The 25,068-nt window shown below is 28.0% G+C and overlaps 1 protein-coding gene across 1 annotated transcript; it reads left to right on the top strand.

The window, feature by feature from the left end:
- The first annotated feature begins 5,099 nt into the window (after positions 1-5,099).
- Positions 5,100-16,972, top strand: LOC132950490 (fibroblast growth factor receptor homolog 1-like). Its single transcript, XM_061021981.1, has 7 exons — positions 5,100-5,340; positions 10,073-10,202; positions 11,670-11,820; positions 11,901-12,172; positions 12,567-12,790; positions 13,331-13,456; positions 16,801-16,972. The coding sequence occupies exons 2-7, from the start codon at positions 10,089-10,091 to the stop codon at positions 16,901-16,903; spliced, it is 990 nt and encodes a 329-aa protein (XP_060877964.1). The 5' UTR covers positions 5,100-5,340; positions 10,073-10,088; the 3' UTR covers positions 16,904-16,972.
- The last annotated feature ends 8,096 nt before the right edge of the window (positions 16,973-25,068 follow it).

Below are 25,068 nucleotides of genomic sequence, written 5' to 3'. Positions count from 1 at the left end.
TAGAGTGGTTATCTCATTTTCATTAGTCCATAATCATAATTACCTATTTAGAATATAAGTATAATAACTAAGTACTCGCATTAACCTTAATTACATTCGGTTAGCCATCGACTCTGTACGAAATTAGTGTTTTACAAGAACTATATCGAATATCGATAATAGTCACGTCCCAAATAATAGGTAACAAGTTGGTGTTCGAATCACATCAATATCATACATAGAATTCGGGAGAAAAATATCTCTTTGTAAACTAAGTGTTAAATATACAAATCAAAACACGTAATATACTTATGCGTATATACACCGCGGCGACTTCAAGCATCGAACTCAACGCCGTGTCCACGATTACAACTATACATATTCAGGTAAGTGAACTATACTATTTCATAACAGTATAACACATTTTGATATAATATACATTATAGATTCAAAATATAATAAAGTAGTAGACAGAATAATTATGCGTACACCCAGTGATGTAAATTGTATAATACAAATTGTATAATATTGTATTATACAAACGTATTATACGTCATGTATAAAAAAATAAAATACAAATAGTATAAAAAAAAAATTTTGGTAAATGGTAGATTAATAATAAAGAGAAAATATACGCAACATAATGTTTCAACTTATAACAGTAATACAACGACGGAGCACGGCCACACAAGTAACATGGTTATTAGTAGGTGGTAGTCTCGATCATATTATAGGAAAGATATTATAAAGATCAACACCAAAGGACTATTCTAGTCATAGATCAACTAACCTAAGTTCTATGATTCTAGTCGTAAACATTTGTAAATCGTTCGTAAATAGTAGTCTGATATCTTACTAATAACTGATAAGTCATACGTCATAATCGTGGACACTACACCTAAGACCGTATTGTAATATTCTACTAAATTCTAATAATTCTATTTAACTACCTACAGGCTACAAGTTACAATTAATGGAAGTTACTAAACGTTAGTAACTGTTTGTTTTTACTATGGGTCGACCTTCAAAGCAAAAAGCTATTGTTGACAAATATTTTACCAAGTATTATGTTGGAAATATTGAAAAATGAAAATGCTTATTTTGTAAAGAGGCTTATGCCTATAATGCATTTCGTTTGGCAAATAATTTATTAATACGTCTAAAAACTGATTCAAAAAAGTAAACACTTACTAATTAAATAATTACATAGGTACTAATTCAAATAACTGTAAATATTAAAACCTAATACTCAAAACTTAGAACCAATACATTTTCATATATTTTCTATTAGGTAGTTATTAACTTATTACCAGACTGCCATTACATAATTTAATAATCAAAATGCTTTATTATTCATCAATAAACTGAAATATTATTGATATTACATTCTTATTACACTCTGGTATATATTTAACAATTATCTAAACTACATACGATTTTTGAAAAATACCGTATTATATACGTATAATACATGTATAATACACGTATTATACAATTGAAAAATAAAATACGGTATTTTTACATCACTGCGTACACCCTTTAGACTAATGAAATGAAATCACTAATCATTGTTAAATTATACGAGAACGCGTAAACACATATGTAGGTACATCCATAATATATTATATATTTTATTGCATAAATGAATACTAATTTATTATACCGTTTAATACATGCACTATAATAGTAGCAGGGCTCGTCGTGGCGTCCCATTTTTATCAAGTATATACTATTTGTTATTGTGGATGGCGGCAAAATAAAGAAACTTAAGGATATACTTATCATACGATTTATTGAGCTATCATCCATGATTTTGATTTAGAGAAGTATTGTGGCAAAATATTCAGAATAAAAACACGTTCGTCCAATGTGAATAAGTTATAAGTAAAGACCGAATTTAGCATGAAATGCATGTTGCTATTTTCAACACCTTATACATGCAGTCAATGAGTGTCCATAAATCATTACTTGATTGATAAAAAAATCAACATTTTATACTGCATATTTTTGCATATTCTGACGTAAGGGCATGGATTGCATATTTGTGAATATTTTAACAAAAAAGCATAAATACACATAATGATCCAAAAAGGTGTTGAGAAAAAAAATATCACAACCAGATGGGTACGTTTTCTTTTTTTTACAACTCCAATTCTCCATTCTAACCGATTACTCGCCTTTTATTTAAGTTCCTTAAAGGTTTTGACTTTTACATCCCATTTAATTTGTTCTATATAAGAGTTTCGGGGACGTCCTGCAGTTTTCTTTCCTTCTGTCATACCCTCTAATATTATGCAATTCTTCTGGGTGTCTCAGGGCATGTCCAACCATTTTCCAGTGTCTTGCTTTAATCGTATCTATGAGTACGTTTTTCTCCCACAGTTCTAAGTACCTCTTCATTCGTTTTCCGCTCTATCCTAACTTATTCTTTCCATAAGCCTCCACACCACATCTCAAAGGCTTCTAGTTTTTTCATTTCGATATTATTTATTACCAAAGTTTCACTTCCATATGTTGCAACACTCCATACAAATGTTATTATAAGTCTCTTCTTGATATTGAGATGTAACTTTTTTGAAGTGAGCAACGTATGTCTTTTACTAAAGGCAGTTTTTGCTAATGCTATTATTGCTATGCGTTGTTATATCTCGCGGGCACTCTTGCCATCAGATGGGATTTTCCTCCCTAGGTATACCATTTCTTCTACTTACTCCAGTTTTTGACTACCTATGTATACATCCGTTTTTCTTTCGGGTCTCTGGCACAGATCTTCGTTTTTGCACTATTTATTTTCATTTCTGATGTTCTTAGCATTTCATCCATTTCTTCAATTGCACGCTGTATATCACCTTCACTCTCTGCTATTACCACAAAGTCATCGGCAAATCGTATCATTGAAACAATTTCTTCACCAATTTTGATTTTTAACTTAACTTTAACTTTTTAACTCGTTAATGCCCAGCCTTGTAGTACCGCAACAACCGGGGGTGCTAGGGGTGCAAAGAACCCCCGGGCCCCCGTTAAATCATAACAATGGGCCCCGGGGCCTGTGGCTGAACTATTTGGAACTTTTTTTTCTTTTAAAATATTTATTTGTTATTTAAAAATAGAAGGTAATTATATATTATTAACTTATGCCTATACTCCTTTTCAAAAGAGAATATACTGGTTGGCGACCAATTTATGTCCGACGGCGCGCATTCCCCACGAATTTCCCACGTGATCACGTGGTTCTCGACGCACCAATCGAATAATTCGACATGCGCGAAAGTGGTATATTCTCTTTTGAAAAGGACCCGCATCGCCAAGACACGTCATATAATACGTCAATGACTGTACAAAAAATATTTTCCCTATTTATAGTTTTATAGGAAATGACGAAATATTATTGATAAATCTCGATTTCCCATACTATAATCAGTAATCATTATAATCACAACCAGCCGAACTGTCTTAGGTTAAGCATCTACACTGCGTACACCGTGAACAATATAATATTATTATTATATCAATAATATTAATTAATTAATTGTATTTACCATCGATTAGCATGTTTTTTTACTAATAATTAAAAAAATCTATGAGCAATGAGCTCAAAAGTTAAAAGTGGCGCTAAAAAACGGTGATTGGAAGAAAAAGAATTATTTTTAAAAGCCGGAACTAATACGAAGCAGAAAAAACTATGGTAATTTGTAAAAATCAATGATTATATGATGTTGAAGTAAGAATATATTTTCCGGTCTGTCCTATATACAATTCTACATAATATAAGACGATACAATGAGGTGCGTGACGCTGGCACCCGCAAGTTTGAAATTCAACTCAAAAACCACATCAGTAATTGTTATACAATTCGTACAAATTTGTAACCACCATTCTAAAATTTGTACACCCCCAGAGTTCCTCTGTTCTCATCTGAACAATATTTCTGATCGATTGATACCTTATACGACTTTTTACTTACGCAATAAGAAAGGATTTGCCAAAATTCGCATTTTAAAGAGGTGCTCAAACAGGGATATTGAAGTTTACATTGGAAATTTTAAATAGTTCCCATTGGTTACAGTCGACAGTAGAAATTATTTGTGTTTTTTTATTATCGGTTGCCATTGGTTTTTTGGGCAGATCAAGTACAAGCTTGCATCAAATCGAAACGAATGAAAATTTCTTACCAAGGTGATTGGTGAAAGAGTTGCCCTTTGTCCGCGATCCGACGTAGTCGGATTGCCTACCAGGATGGCTGAGTTGCACTTAATGCAGGCTGCAGCATGTACCTAACACCCAAAAGTAGTTGAACAATCAAATTTTTTTTAAGATTTGCGTTTTTTTACGGGTAATGAAGTGCTATAAAAATTAACTTACCATTAATACCGCTAGAAACATTTCAATACCTTTTCATTAACCATTTTTTATATTCACTTGCCGATCACATTAAACGATAAAATTTAAATAAAAAATTATACATTCATCGTCCAAAAACAAAATAAACAACCAATCACAGGCGAAGCATATTATATTATATAGATTTATTTTGTATTAAAACATCATTAAAAACAAAAATTGTATAACAATTACTGATGTGGTGTTTGGGTTGATAACATTGAAATCCGGGTGCCATTATCACGTGACGCTGGCACCCGGAAATCGTTTTTGGATTTTACGGGAGACGGCGGGGTATACAAATTTTGGAATGGTGGTTACAAGTTTGTACGAATTGTATAACAATTACTGATGTGGTTTTTGAGTTGAATTTCAAACTTGCGGGTGATGTTAGCGTCACGCACCTGATATGATGTTCCGTTTGTGATTTGATTTATGGTAGAACTTCAAAATATGTACCACCTAACTGTTAATTAGGTGCTATAGGTTTTATAATATGATAGTAGTAATTATTTGTAATGATTTTTAACCAATGAGACTAAAAATAGTGTCATCGTCATAACCCTTAATATATATATATATATATTATGATATTGTATTTACAATATACAGTCACACACACACAGATGTTTATATTATAATAATATAGCCATTAGACATCGGTTGTAATCATATTAGGTACATGTTATGTCCTTATCCAAATAAACTGTTCCGTCGGCTCGGACAACACCCATCGAAAATCTGCACAACTGCACACTCTTCCTGTTCACGCCATTGGTGGCAGACATACACTCATACGTGATGAGCTACATAATATATTTGTGTCTTAAATAATAAATGTATTCTATCAAATATCTCTGATTTATTAATTGTGTTCTTAATTAATATATATTTAAAGTATAAGCAAATTATTAATTTTACAATATTAAACATATTTATTCTTCATTCGTTCATAAGATACCTATAACAAGTCGAATTAGGGTGAGTCAATTTATTATATAATTAAATCATTTTATGTATACGTATGTATATTATGTATTTACAGTGTACATAGTAGTATATGGCACACTTGAGCAACACTACACAAAAAAATCATAATTTAATACTTTTCATAATTAATGCACAAGAACATCATAAAAAAAATTTACCATAAACAATTATTTTAAAAAAGATGCGAAAAAAGTTAACAATTTAAATGTAGCCTTAAAAATTTGAGTGGAAAGGTGTCACTAAACTCAAACTCTGATTATATCGAGGGAAAAGAAATTTATGTAAAATGTAATAATAGTTGTTTTTTAAAATATTTTATTTTTACAAAAATATTACAAAATAAAATCAGCATTAATAATTAAAAATTATTTCATAAAACCAACCCATCATTGATGATAGAAGACCTGAGGCCAACAACAAAACTTCTCCAATTAATACAATTTTTCAGGAATCACATTAAACTGTTTTAAAAATTAACAAAATATATATTTAGATCCAACGTCAATGCGTACCTTAACTTTGAGATGTCTTGTTGTTGCACTAAGATATTATATATACATATAATTATGAGTATGAATAATGTTATTAATATGAAAAAAAAAGTGTTTACTTACCTACATCATTGTTAAAAATCACTTATTTTCAAAGGAAATACATATACAATATACATATAAAATCAAAATACCACTTAGTCACTGATCACTATAAGCCTCTAACTCAATAACTACGCAACGTACGAACTTGAAATTTGGAATAGAGGTTCTTCTCATATTTTCACCGTGCAATAAGAAAGGATTTGCCAAAATTCGCATTTTAAAGAGGTGGTCAAACAGGAACATTGAAGTTTACATTGGACATTTTATTTATTAATAGTTTCCATTGGTTACAGTCAACAGTAGAAATTATTTGTGTTTATTTATTATCGGTTGCCATTGGTTTTTTGGGCAGATCAAGTACAAGCTTGCATCAAATCGAGTTATTGAAAATTTCCTACCAAGGTGATTGGTGAAAGAGTTGCCCTTTGTCCGCGATCCGACGTAGTCGGATTGCCTACCAGAGTGGCTGAGTGCTGAGTTGCACTTAATGCAGGCTGCAGCATGTTACACCCAAAAGTAGTTGAACAATCATAATTTTTTTAAGATTTACATTTTTTTACGGGTAATGAAGTGCTAAAAAAATTAATTTACCATTAATACCGCTAGAAACATTTCAATACGTTTTCATTAACCGTTTTTATTTTCACTTGCCGATCACATTAAACGATAAATTTTTTTTTTTTATTTAGAAAAATATATTTACAATCTATTTTACAATAATCAGTAAGTATGATGACAAAGTTTATACGATAAAATTTAAATAAAAAATTATACATATCATCGTCCGAAAACAAAATAAACAACCAATCACGTATTTAGAATTAATAAATAAATAAAATTAAAAAAAATATGATGTGTAAGTAATTCTGAATATTTTACAGGATATAAAAAAAATAGAGTGTTAAACCTTTCCAGATGTGTGACTATTATACAGAGCTAATACTAGATTAGCTATATGATGTTTAGAAAATATTTAAAACATAGGAATACGTATTGTTGTATTATTGTGTATTCATTTTAATAGTGTTGCATTATCAAAACACAATCAATAGGTATAGACTATAGTTAGGTATTAATGTATTATTACAAATTTAATTTATAGAATTTTGTTGTAGAGGTATACATTTTATCTTATACATAGTTAAGATTTATTTCGTTGGATGTTGAACTATGTTTTAACTGATGGTAGCTGAAAAAAAACTCAGAATATGATTAGCAAAAATAAACATTATAATATTGCACAATTTAAATTTTGTTATCTTTTTCTTGTGTTACTCAATAATATTAAATCAAAAAATAATAAATGAAATGGAAAACCTTAAATCACTTAAGAAAAAATAGATATATATATATATATTTGTTATTAAAAATATGGAATATCCTTAATCACTACATATCAAACTATCGGATGTAGACAGGGGCGGACTGGCCCACTGACCTACTGTCCTATAAGATAGTGGGCCCTTCTACTACTGGAGCACGGGGAAGGGCCCTTCATAAATAAGCACCAAGGGGCCATAATCAAAGGATAGCACATCTTAAATCTTTATTATATTCAACTGTAATTTCTGAATTTTATAATAATTTCAAATTGTGTAAAATACTATAAATCGATACTCCTCGATAATATATTATTGATGTGATTACAGTTGGAATTATGTTATTTTTATGGTAAAAATACTAATTTATCCTCTGAATACATTCAGATGTATAATAATAATATAACAGTGTAATAGTATTAAAATAAATTTATGTAGAAATAAATCTAGATCCAAAAACATTTTATTATAATTATCCATGTGGTTTTTTACTGAGGATATCCGTAGATATCGTGTGAAGTCTATCAAATGTTCTAGAAAATTAAAAAAAATGAATTCAACGTCCTACGCGTATCGTTCAACGCTAAAAAACAGACGATACCATTATAACCTTAACATTAACCTAAGCGGAAACGTATACGATGCGATATTGTTATCGTTCGAAAATAATATTTCAAACCGAAAAGTGTACATCAAAAACGGAAACGTTTGCAAAATAATAAATGTAGAGAGAAAAAAATATATAATGTAATAATGTTGATCAAAATTAATGTAACGATAAAACGTATTTAATAAATGCAGTAATATATAGTAAGCAGCACACGACAAAATATAATATCTATCTTAGTCATAGACCTATTAACAAATTTGTTAACAATTTGTTAATAGGTCTATGATCTTAGTAATAAATACAAATTTCAAACATTGTAAATAGTAAATATACACGTATACATACCTCATATACACGTATTTTCTAATTTTAATAATAGTATTTTGTGATCTATACTGTTTCAAAAGCTTTTTTTTAAGTCAAAGAAAACAACGAGCTTACCTGATGATTTATTTGTTTTAATGCGAAAAATTAATTTGGAAATAACGTCTTCTGTACTTTTTTCTCTCGGAAAACAAAATGAGAAGTGGATAATAAATTATTTTTGTTTAGGAAATTAACAACACTTATAAAGATACATTTTAAAAAATGTTTTGCAATGTTAGATTTAAAGAAATCGGATGGTAATTATTAGGATCTTATTTATTACCATTTTTATATATAGAGACAATATTTGCATGTTTAAATTCGTTTGTAATGTAACTTTGTTCTAGAAATAAATTAAATATATACGATCAAGGGATAGAGATTGATTTTTGTTCGGATTTTAACAATTTTACACTAATTTTATCGAAACCTGGAGTGGTTTTATTTTTAAGATAATTCATTTTAAAAATATATGTTCGTCGATCGTGTTTAATAACTTATAACTAATATTAAATTGCTCTGAAACATTCGATAGACTTCCTATTACGTCACACAATATTTACGGATAATATCCACAGTATAAAAACCACATAGATAATAAATAGAATAAAAACAATTTTTTTTATTGATCTTTAATTATAACTCGGCAGAAAGTGCCATTATTAAATAAAATGTTTGTTGATCTACATTTATTTCTAAATACATTTATTTGAATACTATGACACTGTTATATTATTATATACATCTGGAAGTATAAATAAAAAAAATAACACTAAAATATATTTGTTTTGTAGCACACCTCCTTGGTTATATGAACCAAGTGGCTGTCGATATTTATACCTAATACAATCGAACACGACTTAGCAACGTATACAATAATTTATTAAATGTCTAAAATAGTTATATTATGATACAGTATACCCTAGACCTGAGTAACCCTGTTATTGAGGGTAGTTTATTGAAGATCACAGGAGTAGCGGAGTACGAGTTGAAACAATATTGATTTATTATGATTTATCTATTAGGTGGATTATTATGCCTTAACGTGTAAATATATAACTGCAGACCGATATAGTCTCTACTTCGCGATTCTAACTCGACAGACTGTGAATTCAAATAATGTATAGACTCGTACTTAACGTTCCTGTATTCTATCTAAGCAAATTCGCCGAGTGCGAAATAAATTACGAGTCAGTAATCTGTGAATCGTTACAGTTTAAAACATATATATTTATTATTAATTTATTTTGGCAGCGCTGTCGACGTAATTGCTTAAGCAGTTCTGTCAAACGATGCCACAGACAAAAAAAAAGATAACTATAATATTAGTTTTCTATTATATTATAACTTATAAAACGTAAAAAACATCAAAATTGTGTCAGGTATTACTTATTATAAATTATAATAATAAACTTTAATAAGGAAATTAAGTCAATTTACAATAATATTTATAATAACAGTATAATATAATAATTAATAAATAACATATGCTACAAGCCTACAACAAATTAAAAATAACATGAATTATATAAGTTTTGAATATTATTATCTTTTTGATTTTAAATACGATTTGAGTAATCTATCTGTACAATATGTACTATTTTACTTTTACAAGCTAGTTTATATTCTAGCCTATAGTGATTAAGAATGTATTTATATATGTTACTATATCTGTATCAATTTTTTGTAATAACTATTTACTTATCTATAATCTAGTAACTTGTACTATTGGACAATTTGTCAGTTTTATTCATTAGAATAAACAATTATTATTATTATTATTATTATTATTATTATGTGCTACTATATAATTAAGTCTACTGTTAATATAGGTAATATTATAGTGTCATGGATTCAAGTTTACTGTTTATCATCGTAATTACATTAATGTGCATAATCGTGGTTAAATTTTGGCCGCGTGATATAAATGAGGGTAACAATAATTCAATAGAGGTCAGACAGGTCAGTGAAAATTTAAATTTACGTAATTAAATTATAATTGTATATATTGTTCGCTGTATAATCAATTGAACACCTCGTCATTGAGTACAATGAAAAACGATTTTAAGCAAACCATCTGTCAGCCCAGATGTGTTCAAAATAATTCAAGATTTCCAAGATCCTCAAAAACATTAAACATTTTCTTAATTTATAAAACAAAATAAATTATAAATTTTAGTGATTATGGTGAATTTGAACTTTCAATGCTTATAAAAAAAATCATCTATAGTAATATGTATCTTTAATGTTTTTTAACAGCTACTATACCAACTTATGAGTTATGCGAAACCTTGTATTACATTTTCGACCCTACGGAAAAATAGTATCGACATTTATAAAACAAAAAATAAAACAAATTTAAAATTTAAAATGTCTTTAAATAGCTCAAAAACGTTCAAAATTTAAAAAGTATAGACAATTATAAAATAAACATATACCTGAAAATTTAAAGTATCTGCGGTTATCCGTTTTTGAATTACTGCAAAATAAGAAAATCCTAAATTTACAGGAGAATATCCAGAACGAAAAAATGTAATACAATTATAAATAAAACAAATATTTAAAAATATGAAAGATACATAGGCACGATTATTTTTTATAATCATTTAAACCAGAACTTGAAAAAGATTGAAAAAGATTCGATTTTGTTACCGGTTTTCAATTTTTTCGATTTTAGTTTCAATTTTTCAAAAGGTACCGGAATTTCGGTATTTCCGGCAATTTCAGTTTTGGTTACAATTTTGTTTACCGGTTTCCAATTTTTTCCTGTTTCGTTTATAATTTTGTTTACGGTTTCAGTTTTTTAACGATTTATACGACGGTCAAACGCTGGACTACTATTATATTCATTCATAGTTATTATTTGAATTGCGGGCTCGCGCGTTCGAATCGCTTTTTGTGTAAACTGTAGAGTAAACTTTCAAAAATGTTCAAGATAAAAAACATTTAAAAAAAAATTTTTTACATTTGAACTACCCAAATTAGCTATTTTACTGCCCCAAATGATGTATAAATTACAATTTTTATTTAAAAATCTAGAAAACTGGATTTTGTATTATAACTATTTTTTTTGCTTATCGTATTAAACACGGGATTGGCGCTAGTATGAATTTTTAATAATCGCTATTAGGTACCTACTATACAATTGTGTTAATTCTTATTTCGCCTTGATCCACACTAACCTCGATATATAGCCTATATATACCCCATATAGGGAACAAGTTAGGGGATTTTAAAAATGTATATAATATACATTACATAATGTACGTATTTATTGGTGTATTGTTATATATTTCATCCCCCCTACCAAAATTCCTAAATTCGCCACTGAAAACAAAACCAATTTGTTCAAAAAATGGATTTGGATAAATCATTTTTTTTTTGTAAATTTTTGTTTGTTTTTCATGATTACTTTGAAAAATACAACAGGTTGCCGCATACCAACACAACATTGATTATGTTTGGGAAATTAATAGAAATGATATATCAGTAAAAAATAGAGTTCTTGGCGAAGGAGCATTTGGTATAGTATACGAGGGTGAATGGAATGGAAAAATAGTTGCTGTTAAAACGATAAACGGTACCTAATTTAAATTTTTATTTTTATTAAAAACGTTTAATTTTTCAGTACTTGAAATAACTCATATGTTTTTTCATTAGAATTGTTGACAGATGCTGCTAATTACAGAAGATGGATGAAGAATTTTAAGTTGGAAATCGATTGTATGAAAAAAATAGGGGAACATGAGAACATCATTCAATTTTTAGGCTGTTACACTCAAGATGAGCCTTTATATGCTATTTTAGAATATGCATCCAAAGGTAACCTTAAATCTTTCTTGCAAACAAGTTACATAAATAGTTCCCCAATGGAATTACTATCTTACGCGGAACAAGTGGCACAAGGGATGAAGCATTTGCACGAAAAAAATGTGAGTAACATTTTTAAACTAACAATCAGAAATAATTTAATAGTTATCCAACTGAATTTATCAAAATGTAATATTTCAATATTTGAGATCGAAATATATAAAATTTAAACATTTTTGAGCTGTGTGATTTAATTATTTAAATATTATTAATAATTTTCTGCCAAATAATATGAAGTTTGAAATAAATGTGGACTAATGTTTCATTTTACGTCTTATCTTCTTGATTGTTTTTTGAATTTGTTATCACAGTGGAATTCTACTTGGTTTTTACGTTTTAATTTATATATCACATGTCTTTTTATGCTTATATTTTTTTACGCAGATTTGATTTATAATATTTTACATTTGTATATTATCTATTGACTATTTTTAAGTTTTTTCATCTTCCGTGTAGCTTATCCATAGGGACCTAGCAGCCAGAAATATCTTAGTAACTGAAGAATCTAAAAAGATTAAAATGAAAATTGCGGACTTCGGATTTTCAATTGATATTGATATTACTATAGAAGAATACTATGAACAAAAAAATAAATGTTTAAGATATAATAAAGTATATCCGGTCAATTGGATGGCACCTGAAGCACTACTAACAAAAGAATACACATTAAAATCAGATGTGTAAGTACTAAGTATAAATTGATTTCTTATAATGTAGGTAATAAGTAATAAGTACCTACTACTAACCTACTAATAACCCAACATAATTGCTTAATATATTATAACAAAAATAATATTTTACAGACAACCATTTGCTTCTAGTTTGTACAATAAAAAATATCGTATACCTAACTATATAGAAGGAAATATAATAATATATATAGGTGTACCTAACGTAGTTGTTATTATGGTGGTTGAATCACGTGTTTACCAATTACAAGTTTCAAAATGAAAAATAATTTAAAATATTATATCTGTATTATCACGACTTTTTCTTAACATAATTATTAGGTAGGTAATAATAGTTATTCGTGATAACATGAGATCTTCACGATATAAGGATTATATAATATATAATATATAATCATTTTTTCAATCAAATTCATTTTATTAAATAATAAACAGGTACCGCAAGAACAACAAATTCTTACTTTTTTCGCTGATGCATGATAATATAAAACATTTGTAATGATTTTATTTTGTTTTTTAAAAAATATATAGTTGGTCCTACGGCGTATTGTTGTGGGAGATTTACACACATGGACTACGCACACCAAATTATATTGATTGCTCCCTGTTAAAGGAAGACAAGCGGTTGGTTCAACCATCGGGATGCTCAGATAACGTGTAAGTTTGGGTACACAATATACTTTCTGATATCATACTATTGAAATAATTTAATTTAATTTAAGCATGCTAAACAACTGTAATAGTTATTTAAATTTTCGATCTTTTTTCACTTCTGAGTTTTGAGCAAAATAAGGATAATACCTACGTAAAATGTACTGGTTTTACAAGGTCTAATTTTAATTTGTCATTTATATTTTCACTGATTGTTTATCAACTCAATTGTTCTGTGGTATAAATAAGCTGAAAAGATTTTTATGATTGTGAATTGTCAAGTTTTAAAATGTAGTCAAGTTAGAATTTATGCTATTATAAGTGTATTATAAATGTGGTAGATATTATTAAAATTATAACATGCAGCGATATAGGCAAACAAAACTTTGATTTTTGTTTTTAAGAGTTATAATTATTTATTTATTTATTTAATTGAAAATGGATTCATTCTTTGAATTTGTTAATAATATTACATTATTTATTTTATGAGTACCTAGTGGCTAGTATAAATAAAGCTAAACTAAAGTACCTACAGGCTATAGTGATTGTAATTTGAATCGATGAGTGAACTTTATTTCACCAACCATATTGAAAAATTTAATGAATGTGCTATTTGCAAGGCTGATAAGGTTAGACAAAAAATATTTACTGTGAATTGTTGGAAGTTAAAAAATGTATATTATTCCAATCTAACTTTATGAAAACATTGCAGTTTAAAATATAAACACTATAGTCTATAATTTGGTTTTGGGTTGGAAAAAAAAATTAAGTACGCTAGTGTTAACATTGTATAAACAAATGCACTTTTTTTAACTTATTAAAAAGTTAACAAAAAGTGTGTATTAACTTTAAACTTAACTGAGTTAAAAAAAATCATTGACTTGCCCAGCCTTCAGCCTATTTGCTATACCGGGTGTAGCAGGACTATTTAAAAATGATTCTATTAAATCTTTCAAAAAATATGTATAATATAGCAACAATTTATAAACAGAAATGTCCATCGTAAAATCCCTGTTTGAGAACCCCTTTGAGTTGGACCTTTTATTTACCTTTTTCACGACAAAATATAACCTATCTTCTCCCCCGAGGTCTAATCTATCTCTGTACCAAATTTCGTCACAATCGGATGAACGGTTTAGGAATGCATGAAGGACATAGGTCGGTAGAAACAAACATTTTTTGTCTTTTATATAGGTACTAGCTCTCCGAGCGTCGCTGGGGGAGACCCCCAAACCCCCCTGGGTTGGTGAGGAGTGTTGTCGATGTCGGAAGCCGCAGTGATCTTGTGGTCTGGTCGTCAACTCAAGCCGACGCGGTGTATGGGTGATACAAAGGTCTAGTGATAGGGATCTGTGAAAAAAATTAGTAAAAAGGATTTTGGATTTATGATAAGAACGGTGGATTTGTGATAAGGATGGTGGATTATTGATGAAAATTAGTGATAAGGATTTTGGATTAATGAAAATAATAATGGATTTTGATAAGAAAAGTGGATTACTGATAAGGATGTTGGATTAATGATAAGAATGGTGGATATGTGATAAGGATGGTAAATTAGTTAACCGGACAGCTGTAAGTTTTTTACTGCCGTCAAAAACGCCAAATCAATTAATGAAATTCAAATATTTCGGACTGCCCAACTAATCATATAGCCACCTCGATTTATTTGGGCCATTTGGGGTCTAGCCGGTCAGTCACCTACCTCGACGTTGGACTTATATGTCTCGGTGTTCATTACTGCTGCAGAAACCGCAGATTAAGTAATAAATTACGTGAAAAAAAATGTAAAACATTTCGGGCGTCCATGAAAATCATATAGCCGACGTCTTTTTTTGAGTGTCTAGCAGGTCAGTCACCTCGAATGACGTTCGCCGTAGTAATAAGGGTAGGCTATCCGACTTCGTTGGATAGCGGACAATTTGCGACGCCCGGGTCACGTCTCACTTCGTCAGGTTAGGGAAATCTGATTTTTTTCATTGGCCGGTTCACTAAGTCAGTTTGAATAATCGCCAGAGGAGCGCCCTCGGGTTTCTGAGGGATATATACATATAGAATATTGTTAAGTGATTTTAGAAATTATGTTTTTATAAATCGGTAATAGGTATTATTAAAAACAATACTATTTCTCTTTTTAAATCTAAGATTTGAAAATGTAATACGAGATTATTCATAAGTTTGTTTACCTTTATCAAATAAAAAAATGTCTACAAGCAAATCAAATTAAATTTTTATGAGCGTTTGAAGTTCATATTTTTACAATATAGGATATTCACTCGATTTATCATGTAGCGGTTTTGTTATTTTATTGTTATTGAAAAACGAATAACTGTAGGTACATGAAAATTTTACTAAATGTTTATATTTTCATTTTCTATACACCACAAAATTTTGAAAATATCAATAAAATTTGGTTAATTGGGTAAAAAAGTGTGCAAATTTAATGCAAGGCTCCTGATATATTGTTACAATAGCAGTTGAAAAATATTAAATATACATGGACTCAATTTTTTTTTATAAGCATTTAAAGTTCGAATTTTAACAAAGTTTATCTAATTTAAAATTTAATAATTATTTTGTAGTTAAAAATGTATAAAATGTTCTCATTTTATAGCTAAGGATCGAAAATTTAAAACAAGGTTCCACGTAAATAGGTTATATATAAATTACTTTATTCACAATAATATCAAATATACTTAGTAATATCATAGACTGACTGACCGTTTTCGCTCAGAATCGTTTTTCTTATACAATAATATTGTATCATTTAATTCAAATTTTACACCATCAATTACAGTGATCCACTTGTAACCTACTGTACAGCAGACCGACACCCACTTACCCACCTTTTTATTATTGTTTATCTCAAAAAAAATAGTTGCTTTGTTATAATATTTTTATATATTACCTATTTACCTATGTAATTGAAATACCAGAGATACATTTATTAATGAAGAAATTCGATTTACTACTTTTATTGTAGCAATAGTTATATATTGTGGATGGTGAGGGGCAACTCCCCTTACGGATTTGTGAATTTTATTACCACAAACGTTTGCACCCACATGAGTTTCTCCCAAGTGCCGCTTATGGAGAAATCCAATGTATGTGCTCTTAGCTATACAGACTGTAACGGGACTGTTTAACAAATGTATTAATATATTGTAATATTATTAATTATGAGTTTACAATGGACATATATATAGTCCTATGCGCATAATATTATTATATGTAATTATTGACATTTTTCAATTATAAATAAAATCCTTGTAAACATCGAGTATCAACATATTTAGTTAATCCGCTAGACTATTACTGTGTATATACGTACAATATATATTATATGATTGCAGATACGATATAATGAAGGCCTGTTGGGAATTCTATCCAATATACCGACCAACGTTTAATAAACTGATAATTACTTTCCAAAATATGTTATCCAGAGAAGTTTGACGAGGAATGTCATATAAATAATATATCATGTTATTATTAATTATTATAATAAAAAATTTAAAAAAATTATTTACTATTTTATACTATTTTTATTATTACTATTACACAAATTAAAAAATATTTACTATTTTATACTATTTTAGATTCTGAGCGAAGCGATGAATGTATTGAATTTACAATGATGTGTAATTTTTTTTTTTTGTGTCTGTTATCACCTTTTAGGGCAGTAAAAGTGCTTGGATTTTCTTCAACAGTAACTTTTCTGATAGGAAAGTGAATCTTGTTGGTACTTTGGGGGGTCAAAAGTAAAAATTTCCCAGTAGTTTTCACAGGCGACGTGAAAAACAAAAGAAAAATTAAGGAAAAAACGGGAATTTTTACGCAAAATCTGTTTTCGAGAAAATCGATTTTGGTTTTAGGTGTAACTCTAAAACAAATGACCGTAGGGACATGAAATTTTGACTGAATTTTTATAATAGCATTTCCTATAGACCATAAAATTTTGAAAATATTTTGACTCTTTTTGAGCTGTTTACGGACAAATTTCAGTTTTCAATTTTTTTAGTTTTTTTTTCTATAAATATCAATAAAATTTTATCTGTTGAGTAAAAAAGCTTGAAAATTGAATAGAAGGCTCCTACGTTATTGTTTCAAAGGTAGATGAAAAAAATTAAAAATCCTTAGTCACAGTTTTTATTTATAAGCATTTAAAGTTCAAATTTTGACAAAATACGGAAAAATCACGAAAAATAGCAAATTATTTTGAGTTGAGAATTCATAAAAATTTTTCTTTTTAAATCTAAGATTTGAAAATGTAATATAAGATTACTCATAAGTTTGTCTACCTCTATCAAAAAAAAATGTCTACAAGAAACTTAAATTAAATTTTTATGAGCGTCTGAAATTTATATTTTTACAACATTTGATAATCACTCGTTTTTCATATAACAATTTTCTTATTTTATTGTAATTAAAAAACGAATGACTGTAGATACTTGAAAATATTTTGACTCTTTTTGAGCTGTTTACGGACATTGTAAGTTTTCAATTTTTTTAGTTTTTTTTTCTATAAATATCAATAAAATTTTATCTGTTGAGTAAAAAAGCTTGAAAATTTAATAGAAGGCTCCTGATATATCGTTCTAATAGCAGTTGAAAAATATTAAAAATACATGGCACAATTTTTTTTTATAAGCATTTAAAGTTCAAATTTTGACATCATTTATCAAATTTATAATTTATTAATTATTTTGTAGTTAAAAATGTATAAAATGTTTAACTTTTATGGCTAAGGATTGAAAATTTAAAACAAGGCTTTACGTAAATAGGTTATATATAAATTACTTTATTCACAATAACATCATCAAATATACTTGGTAATATCATAATTCATAGGCTGACTGACCGTTTTCGCTCAGAATCGTTTTTCTTATACAATGATATTATATCATTGAATTCAAATTTAACACCATCCATTACAGTGACCCACTTTTAACCTACTGTACAGCAAAGCGACATCCACTTATCCACCTTTTTATTATTATTTATTACTATTACACAAATTAAAAAATATTTACTATTTTATACTATTTTTTACTATTTTAGATTCTGAGCGAAGCGATGAATGTATTGATTTTACAATGATGTGTGTGTTTATTTTAATTTTTTTTTTGTGTCTGTCATCACCGTTTGGAGCGGTAAAACTGCTTCGATTTTCTTCAACAGTACCTTGTTCGATGTGAAAGTGAATCTAGTTGGTACATTGGGGAGGTCAATATTTAAAATTCTCAATAGTTATCTAAAGCGCCGGGAAAAACATCATAAACAATAAGGAAAACCGAGAACTATTACGAAAAATCGGTTTTCGATGAAATCGATTTTGGTTTTTGGTGTAACTCTAAAACAAATGACCGTATATACATGAAATTTTCTCTGGTTGTTTATTTTTGTATTTTCTATACACAGTAAAATGTTCAAAATGTTATGATTTGTTTTGAACGGTTTACGGACAGTTTTAGTATCCAATTTTATTAGCTTTCTTTTCTATGAATGTCAATAAAATTTTATTTGTAGGGTAAATGGGTAATAAGCTTGAAGATTTAATACAAAGCTCCTAATATATAGTTACAATGACATTTTAAAAGTATTAAAAATCCATAGTCACAATTTATTTTTATAAGCATTTAAAGTTCAAATCTTGACAAAATACGTAAAAATCACGAAAATGTGCGAATTATTTTGAGTTAGAAATTCATAAAATATTTTTCTTTTTAAATCTAAAATTTGAAAATTTAATACAGGATTCCTTATAAATTTGTCTACCTTTATCAAAAAAAAATAATATTTATAAGAAAGTCGAATTAAATTTTTATGAGCGTTTGGAGTTATTGGATTTTTCATGAAACGATTTTTTTTTATGCTGCTAAAATTCAAAAACGAATAACCGTAGACACTTGAAATTTACACCATATTTTTATTTTATCAATTCCTATACTTGATAACATTTTAAAAATACTTAGTCTTTTCGAATGGTTGACGGATATTTTCAATTTTTTTTTTAGTTTTTTTTTCCATAAATGTCAGTAAAATTGTATTCGTTTTTTTATAAAAATACATAAGTAGGCTAGATTATTTTGTAGTTAAAAATGTATAAAATATTCAACGTTTATAGCATAGGATTAAAAATTTAAAACAAGCTGACACGTAAGTAGTTAATTCTGTAGCCAAAAAATCTAAAACATATTCATAAACATATAGTTATTTTTATAGTTATTTAAGTTAAAATGTAGACAAAATTACATAAGTTATATTAAATAACCAAGAATAACGATTTTTGTTATTATTTTTAATTTTGTAATATTAATTCAACTCACCGGCTACTCAGCTACTGTATTAATACTAATATAGTAAGTATTAACAATATAAATATTATATTATAAAATATCCTAGACTGACAAACTGCAGACTCTGCTCAGAATTGTTTTTCATATACAATGACAATAATATTATGATATTTATCATTAAATTTAAATTTAATACCATCCATTACAGTGACCCATTTGTAACCTACTGTACATCAGAGCGACATCCACTTCGCCGCTTTTTTTAAATTATTTTTTCTGTCTGTTATCACGTTTTGGGGCAGAAAAAATGTCACCACATCGGTTAACTTATACTTTGACATGGCCAAAACCTAAAACCTTCAATATATTTTATTGAGATTTGGTACGTAACAAAGAAATTGTTGGTTAAAGCAATACCGACAGTTTCTATTAGGAGTTAAATATAGGCAATTTTCTATGTGGTTTCATGCGGGTAGTGTAGTTGTGTAAATGCGTGCGTAGTACCTAAGTGATCATAATATTTAGTTTATACTAGCTGTGTATAAAATAAATATAGTGGAACGCTCCCGCACGTGCACGCACATGTCAATAGTTCAGCAATAAATCAGCACTTTACCTGCAGTTCAGGAGTGTTTAGTGTACAAATGCAATTCACAGGAGCCCCCAATATCTCATACCTATACGATATTCCAACTATAATCTGTACTATACACAATACACATATTATATATTATGTGTATTTATATTATTTGTTTTAATACAATTACAATGAAATATAATAATGTCTTTACTCTTTTGAGTTTAAAAGAAATTCAAATTACGAGTACCTATCCCTATGCGGCTATGCGAGAAACCTGTGTAAAATTATATATAAATTATATTTAATAAGTTTAATAGTTTAATAGTTAATATTTATTAATTTCAAATATTAATTATGGCATGTCACATGTGATGAAACAATAATTTTTAGAGTTATAATTTGGTATGACTGTTTTTCATTTGGGTTAGCAGGAGGGCCCGAGCACTCAAATTTTCACATGAGCCCCTTATTATCAAATTCACCACTGTACTTTACAGTTATTACACACTAATTACAAATGAGAATTTTAGTGAAACACGCTTAATTTCGTATTTCCAATAATAGGGGTTTGAGGGTTTTGGTTTAACTACTCTAGAAATTAATAAAATAATGAAAATAATGAAACTAACCTAATGAAAATAATAAAAACATTTTACTGTGTAAACGTAATAATTTTATTACATAATTTAATAAACAATGTGTACTTATGTGAGTATGTTTCAGACAATGTCACACCTGCATGTATTGTGTCCGTCTTACACACGTACGACATAGACAAAATGCGTTTACGTAGTCTAGACGCTCCCAATTTTTTTGTTAGAATAAAAACACCTATTACAAAATTAAAATATGCCAATATTATAGAAGGCAAGACGGTGAGTTTTTTTAAAAAAAAATTTTAATTTTGAAAAGCCAAAGTTAGGTATTTTAAAAATGTTAAAATTTTTGCTATTTCTAAACGATAAATTGAATGTTATATTGGGAATAATGGAAAAAACACACCGTCTTGACCTCGTAAATAGTGTCACAATTCAATTTTATAATAGGTATTTTAAGTTCTACGCAGACTGCGTAAACGCGTTTTGTCCATGTGGTACGTGTGTAAGACGGAGACAACACATGCGGGTGTGCCGTCCTCTTAACGAATAACAATTAATGATAGTGATTTGAAATGTTGAAACAATTATGCCAAAAAAATAAAATATTGGTCATACTTAGAAAGTTTCAAAAAACTAGAAATAGCTAGTAATATAAACGAAAAAAAACACATAATGATGTGATTACTATGTGGTGATAAATTATCAATGTTAAAAAATGTTAAGCTATTTTTTTATAACTCTTATATATGTTATGATATTTATGGACGACACTTGCACCATGGCCCCTCGATATAGTAAGTGGCGACCCGGCACATCTCTTTTAGATAGATGATTGATCAAATCTTCCAATTTACTAAACATTTATATTTTGTAGATAATTTGGGATAATTTGAAGAAAAATTTGAAATTGAAGAGAGACTGTGTGAAATAACAAAATATGTGGAGTGAAATGTACATTTGAACACCTGTTATGATGTATTATATTGAACTTTAGTTAATTATTTATAATGTACTATAATAAACATTTGAACATCTATTACAATATACGTATATTATACATAGATTTCAAGTATGATTTTTTAATATCAAATAGTGAAATGTGAAAATTTGAAGAAAATTTCCTATAGGTGTATCCCGTAAAACATCCAAAATAAAACGTACGTTTGAGGTGTTCTCTTAAAACCCAAATGTTTAATACCCGTATCCCGTATGCATAGAAAATGTATGTTTCACATTTAACAAAAACTAAAACTATTGTGACGGAATGGAATTACGAAGAACGTATAAGACAAAAATAATCGTCACCAAGTGGTAGGTATAATCTGCTATGTACTTACAAATCATATTAAATAACATTAATCGTTATGTATTTTTTGATTTTATTAGGTAGGTATAAAAACCTACCTTCCTACTTATAAAAGCATTGCCTAATCATTGGTTTCAAATTTTAAAAATTATTCTACTATAACAATAAATAATTAATAGTTGTATAGGCAAAGCATTATAATTTAAAGTATTTTCATAATATCCTAATTTGTACACCTATAACAACTGGATTTTAAAAACTAATCTACGTCTAGCGGGTATATAAGTTTGTCTGACAATAAATATTTACATTAGGTCTACCGCGTCAACAGAGTAGAAGGACAAAACTTACTTAATTATTTATTCTTCCGGCGAAGCGCGTTCCCTTCGAGTGTATAATATTGTCTAGTGTCAGAGCTGTGCATCTCCGCCAAGGAAAATTGGAAAAGGAAAAGTTCAGTCTGGAAGTATTGAGATTAATGACATTTATAAAAATAGGCACCTAGCTATATAACCAGAATGGAACGAAATATGTGAGTACGTATTGGAATCGCTGTTCGTCTCGGACGATTGTCATTTTCCATAGATTATTTATAATTATAACCTAACCGTCCCAATCATAGAAAATATATATATATGGTCCTAACCGATGGATGATGGATATTTTTACATTATCTTCAAAAAAACATTTATGACGCAAATGCGGTAAATTGAATTCAAATCTATAATATAAATAATGGTTTTTTTACTTGGTAACAATTTATTTATTACTTGGTTTATTAACAAATTCTAATTGATATAAAATAGTAATTAAATAAAAATAGTTTTATTGATCCCAATATTTAAAAATAATGTTTCGAATAAAATAATAAAAAAAATTTAAGAAATACCTATTAATTAATATGTATTACCTAAATAACAAATTAACTAAATAAATTCGTTTTTTTTAAAACATTTTCACACCCCCCCCCCCCCTTGACAAAATCATTTGACTCATTTAGCTACTTTTTGAATTAAGAACATAACATTGAACGTACAAAACTGTACCTACATAATAGTTATCAACCTATTAACCCATCTATAGTATTATACTTTTTATTGTGTACACTAATCGATTGGTATATACAATATAACGTTAAGTTATAAATAGGACGTATTCATTATCAAAAATAAGAAAAATGCCTTAAAAATACGATTTAATGAACTTATATTACAAAGCTTAATAAAATGCCCATAAAAATTAAAAGTCCAATTTAAACGAATATAAAATAGAATTTAGATAGGTATATAGGTATAGTGAATTCGTTATATTTTGAGTTTCATTATAGCACATCAGTCAATCGGATGCTATTTAATATTTTAAAATAAAAAACTTCGACAGTAATTCCATATTGGCAAGCGTTGTTTTTCTATAACTGATAATACTACGTACAAAAATAGAAATATAAGTAAAAAAAATTACCTTTATTTAATTGTATTTAATTTTTTTTAAATAAGTGTTTATAAAATTGACTTCAATGTTCTAATTTCATTTTTCAATTCGTAGATAATATATGAAACGAATTCTTTGCTTGGAAAGCAATTTTTTAGAAAATTCAGAAATTTCAGTTTATATTTAAATCCGTGGCCTTATTATAAATAATAATTTCTGATGCATTGATGCTGAAGAGTGAGGGGGTGGACAATCAGCCAAACCGAAATCTAACATCTTAAACACTTAATATAAACAATTTTTCACACACGCGTCAAATAATTCATATTTATACCGATTTTCTACAGATTTATACCGATCTTCTATATTAATAATAATTATAAATATATAGCAATAACAAATCATTTTAGAGTAGCGGCCCACCGGGAAAGTTCACTGTATCCCGCCGGCCCAGTCCGCCCCTGGTTCATATTGTAACCAAAAAATCTAAAAAATCTATTATAAACACAGTTACTTTTTATAGATATTGTAAGTTAAAATTTGGACGAAATTACATATTAAAACCAAGAATAACGATTTTAGTTATTTTGTTGTAATTTAAAAATAGTATTAGGTATTCGCGGATTTATGAAACTTTTAGACTATAATATTATAATTTATATACACGATGACACTTTCAAATGTAATTTGTTGGGCAAAAATGACTTTAACCTACTATTATAGGTACTAATGCCTATAATAGTAAAATAAATTACTTTAATCTCAATATTATTTATTAGTTAACCTTAACGATGTCTTTGCTCAGAATTGTTTTTCGTTTGTTCGTTTTGTATTTTAATAATTTATACATGATATATTATTATTACTAATAATATTATAGTAGGTGTGTTTTTTTTATTTCATTAATTTATTTAATACTATAACAATAAATTATATATTGATTAATTATTTTTGAAACATTGTGTTCAAAAAAATAAAAATAAATGTGATTTTAATTAGAGTCTTGTAATGTACCTACCTATATGTAAAAAATAAATAAATATAATAATAACTGTTGAACTATTAAGGACATAATAGGTAACACATTCGTGTATGTAGTATTGTAAAATTGTATCTTATGACTATTATCAGTTAAAGTTATAACATAAATTTCTATAAATTAAACCAAAACATATATATATATATTAAGTACCCTATATAGGAATGCACCTATTAATTATAATTATTCTACGAACAGGGACTGGAAAAACGACGACGACGTTTATATCTCGCGTATTTTATACATTACTGTCAACTAAAATATGCGCCTACAACACTTGAATAGCACATTTTTCGTGACATTAAATATTTATTTTAAGTCTTAAAAGTAAATTTAAGCCCCAAAAGAATATAAAAACGAACTTACT

Source organism: Metopolophium dirhodum, chromosome 8 (genome assembly GCF_019925205.1).
Source record: "Metopolophium dirhodum isolate CAU chromosome 8, ASM1992520v1, whole genome shotgun sequence".
NCBI lineage: Eukaryota > Metazoa > Arthropoda > Insecta > Hemiptera > Aphididae > Metopolophium > Metopolophium dirhodum.
Note: the sequence above shows the minus strand (reverse complement) of the source record. Positions and strands in the feature narration are given on the sequence as shown.

Excerpts from the sequence above, each read along its gene's own strand:
- LOC132950490 (XM_061021981.1), top strand. The coding sequence starts at position 10,089 with ATGGATTCAAGTTTACTGTTTATCATCGTAATTACATTAATGTGCATA. Across the intron at positions 11,821-11,900 it reads TGCTGTTAAAACGATAAACG|AATTGTTGACAGATGCTGCT; the intron begins GTACCTAATTTA and ends TTTTTTCATTAG. Across the intron at positions 13,457-16,800 it reads TCGGGATGCTCAGATAACGT|ATACGATATAATGAAGGCCT; the intron begins GTAAGTTTGGGT and ends ATATGATTGCAG.